Raw genomic sequence first — 10204 nt, 5'->3', positions numbered from 1 at the left:
TTAATATCATAATAGCAAACAACCAAAGGAGATAATTTTATTAACATCTTATCCACAGCCTATATTTTACAAATAGAAGCCCATTATGTTGACTCTGTATTTGTACAGCAGCCCTAAATGAGAATAAGGCTTAATTTTGACAAATGCCTGTTTATTAAAATCAGGAACCTAAATAAGACACATGGATAAGTAAAATTCAAGCATCAAGCAAAATATGTTTAAATATGTTTTGGATTTTAATATTTCACAAAAAATGAAGAACAAAGAAAGGGTCAAATTTTATTGCTCTGTTTGTTTTTCTGCATATGCACTGAGGGAATGATCCTATATTGAAAGCATAGTGCTACACAGTGTGTCCTATTATATCTATGGTAGGACATCATGAACAATTAATGTTACTGGAGGCACAATACACAAGTGGTATAAACTGCTCCACTTCTATTTTTTGTGTTATTAACTTATAGCCAGATACTATTCAACATGTTAGACATCTAACAGCAAATCCATCACTAATTCTATTTTGTTAACATACCAGTCTCCCAAATGAGCCAAACAAAAAGCAGTGAGGAGGAGGATGACACACTCACTTTTTGCCTTATCCTTTCCCACAGATTCGAGTAAGGTAGAAAAAAATCACATGTAAGAGCCCAAAGTCTACAGATATGACTAACAGGAGAAATAGAACCTGGCCACTAGGGGATAAAAACAAAGGACAATTTCAGCTAATATAAAGATGGATGTTAACCAGTGTCCATTAAAGCCCAGTATAATGTAGTAGTTCACATCAGATGTGGACCCAGAACAGATGTCGTACGGTCACAAGGAATCAAGTTCTTTATTGCCAAAATTAATTTCTCTTGCAGAATGGAAGGATTTTCCTGAAGGCCACTTTGACCTCTTTGTTGCGCAGGCTGTAGATTAGAGGATTCAGCACAGGAGTCACAAGTGTATAGAGTACAGCCACCATCTTGTCCTTCTCCAGGGAGTAGCTGGAGGGTGGATGTATGTAGGTGTAGATGATAGTGGAGTAGTAGAGGCCAACTGCAACAAGATGCGAGGAACATGTAAAAAAGGCTTTTTGCTTCCCTTCTGAGCCCTGAATTTTCAGGATGTTCCTGTTGATGAAGCCATAGGACATGGTGATTAACAAAACATTCACCATAGCTAGGAAAATATCGGCCATGAAGGCCATGACTTCATTGAGGTAAGTTGAGCTGCAGGACAATGCCAACAGAGGTGGGATCTCACAGAAGAAGTGCTGGATGATGTTGGGCCCACAGAAATCTAGATGCAGCATGAGCAGTGTGTTCACTAGAGAATTGAAGGCTCCAACTGACCAGATACTAGCTGCTAATGTGATACAAACTTTTTTGGTCATGATGGTTACATAGTGTAAAGGATGACAGATGGCCACATACCGATCAAAGGCCATGGCAGTGAAGAAAACAAGCTCTGTTGCTCCTGCAAATAAGAAAGTAAAGAGCTGGGCCATGCAGGCATTAAAGGAGATTGTTTTCTTCCCCAGTATCAGGTTCTGCATCATTTTGGGAAGTACATTGGAGGTACAAAAAATGTCCAGTAGAGCCAGGTTAGCAATGAAGAAGTACATGGGTTTGTGCAGAGGTGGGTGGAAGACAATAGCCAAGATGATTAGGGAATTTCCCTGGATGGCAACCATGAAGAGGCACAGAATGACTCCAAGGAATAGACCATGGAGGTGGGGATAATCAAAGAGCCCCGCCAAGATGAACTCAGAAACCCTGGTGTTGTTATTAGCTTCCATGCATGAAGGCACTTCTTCTATAAGAATAAAAATGAAGATGTAAATGATTGCAGCCAACTAACAAGACTTTTACAAGTAACAAATGACTTTTTAAATTTTGTTATAAAAATGTTAAAAGCAGAGAGTAAAGGTGAGGAAGTTTATTGCTTTGAAGGGGCTGGGCATCAATCAACAAAAAAAAAGCTTTTATAAACAAAAAAAATGCCTTTATAACAAGGGATTGACATGCCTTTCACCCTCCTCACGTGCCCTTCAGGTAGTTACATTCTTAGGACTAATCAGTTGCCTTCCACCATGAAGCCCCCCCTTGATGGCCCAGTGCAACATAAACTGGGCCACATTATTTTGTAAGGTGATATGCCCAAACTTAAGGGCCACATGTGTCCAAAGAAGGAACTGAAAGAGGTGGAGGGCTTCAGGAGAGCTGAGCCTTTCTAGATGGTTCCTGCATCACTTTAGAGTAAACACCTTGGTATGAACCAAGCAGTCCTGAGGTATGAGCCAAGCAGATCTTGCTCCTCTCAGCAGCATTGTATGACAGAGAAAACATGCCATTTCAGAGAAATCCAAGAACAGTCCAACCAAAAGAGAGCTCATGGAAGCAAGGAGCCATCACAGCCAAGGGGAGTCAAAGAAGTTATGGAGGAATCTTAAAGAAGGTGCAGGATGGCAATAGCCCAAGTCAAAATGGCGCACAAGGATAGGGTAGGGCCCTGAACAGCAACCACCACTGGAGTTGTAAGTCCTTCAGCTGATCAAGTGTATAAGGAAAGTATGGCTGGGAAGGATCCCATGAATTTACCTACTCCAGCCCCTAATCAAAGCAGGATGATCCCTGACTAAACTATCCTAGACAAATTTTGGTCCAATCTGCCCTTGAAAAAGTCCACAACTTTTCCAGGAAGTCTGTTCCTATCTTTAGCCAGTTTTACCTCATAATTCTTCCAAATCTCCTGATTATATATATTGCTCTGTGTTGGACTCTTTCCAAACTCTCCCCATCCTTCTTAAAGGGTGGGCCCCAATGCTGGACACAGCGGCTGGGATCAACAATCCTCTGAATGCTGGTCCCAGCCCTGACCCCTCACAGGATTTGGCTTAAAACTCCAGCGAGATTCCAGGCTGGGACTGAGAATCAGTAATGCAAGAGATCATAGGGAACATTACCGTGTAACTGCTCAGGATACAGCAATGCTTATTATGCTCTAAATAGGAAAATAAGATTTTATAAATAGAGGGCATACTTCATCTGATGCTGTCAAAGGACTATACGAAACAGAGCATCTGATGAAGCAAGCCCACTGCTTACAAAAGCTTATGCTACACATTTCTGATTTAGTTAATCTGTAAGGTGCAAATCTACCCTGCCTTCTGCCTGATCTCATACTAACACAGCTAACTACCCGTCTACTCAAAAAACATGAACCTATATAATTTGAGTAAACAACAAGTCAGTGCTTCCACATTTTCACACATACCTTTTGCAGGATTACAAATATTGTCTCTCCTCTCATTGTCTTTAGAGCTCTCTCCTCTTAATGCCACGTTACTGCATCTACTAAACTTGCTTTCCCTCTGTGGTGTCCAGTGGAGTTCGAGATGTAGTGTAATGCAAAAAAAGATTAAAACAGCAGGAGTTCCAGGGCCAGTATTTCTAAATTTTCAGGAGATTTTCCTAGAACAAGTCTATTTTACTACTGCTACCATTTGCATCCCTTTGAATATTTCATTGCAAACTTTTGTGGTTACTCCTATCTCCAGAATCTTTTGGCATTCATAACACTATTACAGCATTGTGTCTCCACTGCCTTTGGCTTCTTACCACAATGCTATCCATAGCATTTCTGATGATGGCCCAGAATTCAAACTACATTTTCATAGGTCTAACTAAAGATGAGACTACAGATTAAATTTCAAGAAAATATACAGGAGGGGAACGTATCTAAATTGTCTAAACAGTATATATGATTTCCAGCAGAAGTTGGGTTTTCAATATGATTTATATCTTTGAGGTTCCATCCTAAAAGTATGTCATAAATCTTCATTTATTTTTTCAAAAAATCATTATTTAAAATCATAGTTAAGAATAAAGAAATGTTTCCCAAAACTGGGGTCATTCAGTGTCTGCAGAGACAAAACTACAGCCTGTCCAGGATCAAGACTTGTTTTGCTAGCTTAGATACAGAATTAAGATGCAGGTACAATTCCTTTAATGGTTACACATTAGACACAAACTTAAGGTACACTTACTATTCCCTTGGTTATCAGCACCCAGCTTTGAAAAGTGGAAAAAGAGAGATTTATAGCCTGACCTTTAACTTGCACGCCCGCGCAAAGCATCCCCCCAGTCCATTGCTTATCTAGTTACCCACAATAGCATCACACAGTTTTCTCAGCTCTCTCTCTCTATACATGTATTATTTTCTTATAGAAAGTCAGGAAGATGTTTGACCTTAAGAAAAAAAATGAAAAGAATTTGCATAATGAGAAGAAAAAGAGAAAACAAAAAAAAGGAAAGCAAGAATTAATCCAAAAAATATCTTCACCTCACTCTGGATTCACACAGACTACTTCTTCACAATGAAATAGATGATAATTTAAGTAAGGACTTAAACTTGTGAAGATGCTTTCTAGTTTAAAGATTCAACATCCAGGTGACGTGCTTCAATCCCTTGTGAACCTGTTGAAGATTTCACTCTCAAACAATGCCCCAAAGGAGAAGAGAAGTACAAGTCATGTAACTTAAAAAAAAAATCCCCATTCATTTGGCAAAAAAACCTCAAGAAGTTTGTGAATGTTCAGTGAATAGTCATCAATGGCTCAGTGACTTGTTTGAAGGAGATATCAAGTAGGGTTCCCCAGGGTTTTGCCCTGAGTCTGGTATTGTTTAACATCTTATTAAGGATTTGGACAATGGGACTGAGGGCAAGCTAATCAAATTTGTGAATGACACCAAATTGGGTGGAGTTGAAGACACTAGAGAGAAGGATTAAGATCCAGAAAGACCTGGGTAGACTGAACATATGATCTGCAAGTATCAGAAGAAATTCAACAAGGACAGGTACAAACTTGTTCCCTTGGGATGAAAAGCCTTTATGAACAAATACAGATTGGGGAGTGACTAGCTAGGCTCCAGTATTGATTGGAAAGAGTCCTAGAATCAATAGAATCATAGAAAATTAGGGTTGGTCCTTAGGAGGCCATTTAGTCTAACACCCTGGTCAAAGCAGGATCATCCCCGATAAGCTTATTCTAGCCACGGCTTTGTTGACCTGGGCCTTAAAAACTTCAAGGATGGAGATTCCACCACCTCTCTAGGTAGCCCATTCCAGTGCTTCACTGCCTTCCTAATATCCAACCTAAACTTCCCTGCTGCAGCTTGAGACTATTGCTCTTTGGGCACATCCACACATTGCCTTATGGCGACATTGTCTGTGCACCATGCTTTAGTACTTCCTTTTGAAATTACTAAAACACAGCACAGTAACTGCCCATATTGCACTGAACATATGGCACACAGTTATTTTTAGCAGCTACTTCACTGTAGTGGCAAACTATAATGAAAGAGCACAGCACTACAGCAAAGTAGCTGCTGGTCACATGTAAGTACCTGTGTATGCTACATTGCCATAGCACATCACTACAGCGATGTAGCATCACGTGTAGACCTGCCCCTTGTTCTGCCATCTGCCACCACTTAGAACAGTCCTACTCCATCCTCTTTGGAACCCCCCATCAGATACTTAAAGGCTGATATTAAATCCCCTCTCAGTCTTCTCTTCTCTAAACTAAATGATCCCAGTTCCTTCAGCCTCTCCTCACAAGTCATGTGCCACAGCCCCTTCCCCATTTCCATTGCCCTCCACTGGACACTCTTCAACTTGTTCACATCTTTTCTGTAGTTGTGAGTCCAAAACTGGACACAGTAGTTCAGATGCGGCCTCACCAGTGCAGAATAGAGAGGAAGAGTTACTTCCCTCAATCTTCTGGAAACACTCCTACAAATGAAGCCCAGTATGTTGTTAGCTGTTGGTTCATATTCAGCTTATTGTCCACTGTAACCCCAGGTCGTTTTCTGCAGAGCTTCTTCTTAGCCAGTTGGTCCCAAGCCTGTAGCTATGCAAGGGATTTTTCCATCCTAAGTGCAGCACTTTGCACTTGTCTGTGTTGAACCTCATGAGATTTCTTTTGGCCCAATCCTCCAAATTGTCTAGGCCACTCTAAATACTAGCCCTACCCTCCAGAGTATCTAGTAGTCCCCCCAGCCTGATGTCACCCCTACACTTGCTGAGGGTGCAAACCATCCCATCTTCCAGATGGTTAATGAAGATACTGAACAAAACCAGCCCCAGAACTGACCCCTGGAGCACTCCACTTGATACTGGCTACCAACTAGATATCAAGCCATTGTTCACTACCTGTTGAATCTGATATTCCAGCCAGTTTTCTATCCACCTTATAATCCATTCATCCAACCAATACTTCCTTAACTTACTTGCAAGAATACTGTGGGAGACCATATAAAAGGCCTTTCTAAAGTCAAGGAATATCCTCTCCACTGCTTTCCCTCCATTCACAGAGCCAGTCATCTCATCATAGAAGGCAATTAGGTTGGTCAGGCATGACTTGCCCTTGATGAATCCATGCTGACTTTTCCTGATCACTTTCTTTTTCTCCACATGCTTACAAATGGAAATTTATTCTTTGAGGACCTGCTCAATGATTTTCCAAAGGATGGAGGTAAGGCTGATTGATCTTTAGTTCCCTGGATCCTCCTTCTTCCCTTTCTGAAAGATGGGCACTATACTTGCCCTTTTCCAATAGTCCAGGACTTCCCCCATGCACCATGAGTTTTCAAAGATTATGATCAGTGGCTCTGCAACCACATCAGCCAACTCTCTCAGCACCCTCACATGCATTGCACCCAACCCCATGAACTTGTACATGTCTGGCTTTTCTAAATAGCCCCTAACCTGTTCTTTCACCACTAAGGTGAAGGACATACTGATCAGAGTGGACCATAAGATGACAGTGAGCTCTTGGTAAAAAAGAAGCTAAAGCAACCCTGGTTTTATTAGCAGGAGTGTCACTTGCAAATCAAGGGAAGGTAGTCTACTGGTCTATTCAGACCTGTTGACAGCTCACCTGGAGTACTATGTCCAGTTTGAGGTCCCACCCTTTAAGAAGCATCTGGACAGTTTAGGAAGTCTAGTTGTAAAACAAAAATTATTAGTACTGTGGGAAGCAGGACTTATAAGAAAAGGCTGAAAGAACTCAAGTTCTTTAGTCTGGAGAAGAGAAGACTGACAGGGGATTTGATATGAGTCTTCAAATACTTGAGGGATGATCATGACTGGTGCCTCCCACAACTGGGGGGGGGGGAGGGGGCATCATGGCAGCGAGCAGCAGGTGGGGACAGCCCACAGCCTCCGGTGCCGGTGTCGGCGGAGGGGGAGAGTAGCGAGCAGTGAGCGGAGAGCAGGGACTGCCCACAGCTGCCCTCCGCATTGTTGGCAGTGGTGAGCAGCAAGAAGGGACTGCCCGCAGCCACATCAGCGGGGGGGCAGGGGGTGGTGACCATCCGGGTGGTGACAGAAGCTGGTGGTGGCTTCAGTGGTGGCCAGTCTTAGGGTGGGAGGGGGCACGTGCCCCCTGTGCCCTGCCATGCATCACCTATGAGGATGATTATAGGGAAGGTGGAACTAGAGTATTTTTTGTGGCTGTAAGGGACAGGACTAGGAGCAATGGCCTTAAGCACCACTAGGGGAAATTTAGGTTGGAGATTAGGAAGAACTTTGTTTTGATGAGGGTGGTCAAGCATTGGAACAGGCTACCTGGAGAAGGCACAAAGTTCCATTCCTGGAACTTTTCAAGCTGCTGCTCTCCAATCACTGAACAGGGGTTGAGAGCTTGTTCCCAGCCCCTGCTCTTCAATTGTGGAGCTAGGGCTGTGAACAGAGTGAGATCTTGTCTCCGGACCCCACTCCACAATCACAAAACATGGGCTATGAACAAGTTCCCCAGCCCCCACTCTGTGATTGCAGTTGTGATCATGGAGCAGGGGCTGAGAGCTCCTTGCTTGGGGACAGTTCCCCGCCCAGCCTAGAGCTGGCTGGGACTGGCCTCTGACTGGAACATTTCCCAGCCAGTCCCAGGCTGCATGGAAATGCACATATAGACCTTCCCTCCTCCATCCCCGCTGGAGCTGGTCAGGAACTGTCCCAGTCAGGCACAGGTCCCAGCCCCTTGCACTGATCAAGTGATTGAGGTATGGGGCTTGGAAAGAGCTGCAGGGGTGGGGTATAGCCCAGCCCCCTGCCCCAATCCACTAGTGGGCCAGCTAGCAGTGAGCTATCTGCTAGATACCCCAACAGCAGATTGAGGCTGGATTGGGACCAGCCCCTCCCCCGCAGCTCTTTCCAAGCCCCATTCCCCTTATCAGAGCCAGGAGCTCCCTGCTGCCAGGGTAGGGAGACATTGTCCCCACCCCAGCAGTGGACAGCCCCCAGGGCCAGGAGACAGCTTTCTTCTGGCCCAGTGTTCCCTGCCAGCCCTTGGGCTAGCACCCAGGGGGAACCTAGATTTCCCCCCAGTGGCCACAGGGGCACATGGTAGGGCTGAAGGGAACTGAGTGCAAATCTGATCCCTAATCCCTACGTATGTAGACACCTACTCAAGAACACTTACTCTGCAATAGTTTACTCCACAGTAAATCTAGGTTAGGGTAAATGCATATATAGATGTGCCCACTGGGTTAAAAAGAAAAAAGGCAATTAAAATACTGAGATGTTACTGAGAGCCACATTTGATTAATAACATGGCTATATGCAGGAAGGCTTACCTCCTCTGAATTTCACATCTGAGAGAAAGTTTCTTGGCTAGGAGAGTGTTGTACTGGGGATTAGAGCAGATAAGCCAATGTGATCCTTTCTGGTTCTATGAAGTCTGAAATCCACAGCAGGATCAGCTATACAGAGATGTGCCTCACCATTCAGAGAGTACTGGCATGACAGTTTCTCTGTCTAACCAATGTGTAAGAGGTCTCTGCCAGATTTGCTCCCCAAAGTTTTCTGAACTGTATCAGGCAGAGCCATCAGTGGTACATTGCCATTCTGTTTCATGCTCCCTCTGTCTGTCAGTGAAAGGTACCACTGAAGACTGTTTACCTACCAAGTCATTAGCAACCTGAGCAAGTGCCACAAAGTGAGGGTCTTGAGGAACTTCATCCTGGTGTCCCTGATAACATATTGGGGTTTGCATACAGGACTATCAGAATACGAAAGCACAACACCAGCACAAGAGGATTTAAGCTATGGTTTCCTCTCTTTATTACTCTACTTACAATTAAAGAACCTAACACTAACAATTATCCTCTCAAAAAATATTACAGGAAACCCTCGCTATTCGCGGGTTCGGCATTTATGATTTCAAGTATTTGTGAATGCTGAACCTGCTTCTTAAATACACTTAAAGGAGCTCCTTGGTAGCTCCATGCTTGCCACTGCTGCACTCCCACCATCACCAGAGCAGCACACCTCCCACCCAGCAGCAGGGGGCAGTGAGTTCATGAACACAGACAGTGTTCATGAACGCAGTGCCTTATTTGTGGATTTTGCCATTTCCGAACGTATCCCCTGCAAATGACGAGGGTTGCCTGTACTAGCATTTACCACTTACCATTTAAGAACCATCTCCCACACAACATAATTACATGAAGGAAAATTATGGATATCAAGTCCTTTCTTGTTACTTGCTCATTAAAGGCTCTAATACTTTCTTTCCTATTTTCATTTGTCCCTCCATCCTTCCTTTCCTGAGACTTAAGTGAAAGGGTTAAAATACACTAATGATGCATGGATATCAAGTCCTTTCTTGTTACTTGCTCATTAAAGGCTCTAATACTTTCTTTCCTATTTTCATTTGTCCCTCCATCCTTCCTTTCCTGAGACTTAAGTGAAAGGGTTAAAATACACTAATGATGCATGGATGATACAGAATGGCAACAATAATTTATCAGAAGACCCCCAACCACTGAATATTATTTTAGGATATATTATAGAAAACAGTGGGCTTATAACATGTTATCTCTTTTTGGAATAGCATTAGCACACCCTAGTCTGTGATGTTCACATGATTTTTCAATGAAAGTCCCAAGTGAGAATTAAAAAGGGAATTTTAGCAAGTTGTCCCCTGTGCTTGTGAGAATGATTCTAGAGCAGTCTCAACAATGTATCTTCAGGTCTGAAGAGTGTAAGTAAGTACAGGTGAGCAGTACATGCTTGGGGACATCACAGTTGGAGAATGCTGCTGCAGCAGTGTAGAGATGCCCATCGAGACCTGAGAACTCTGCCCAAGATTTTGAAATTGCATCCAGGGATTCCTAAATGTTGTTAGTTAAGAAAATCTTCAATACCAAAACAG

At 43.3% G+C, this 10204-nt stretch overlaps 1 protein-coding gene across 1 annotated transcript; it reads right to left on the bottom strand.

The window, feature by feature from the left end:
* Positions 1–847: 847 nt before the first annotated feature.
* Positions 848–1783, bottom strand: LOC102566035 (olfactory receptor 13G1). The gene has a single exon (XM_006259097.1). It carries the CDS (start codon positions 1781–1783, stop codon positions 848–850), a length of 936 nt encoding a protein of 311 aa, XP_006259159.1.
* Positions 1784–10204: the final 8421 nt, after the last annotated feature.

Source organism: Alligator mississippiensis, chromosome 7 (genome assembly GCF_030867095.1).
Source record: "Alligator mississippiensis isolate rAllMis1 chromosome 7, rAllMis1, whole genome shotgun sequence".
NCBI lineage: Eukaryota > Metazoa > Chordata > Crocodylia > Alligatoridae > Alligator > Alligator mississippiensis.
This window is presented reverse-complemented; position numbering and strand designations above follow the sequence as displayed.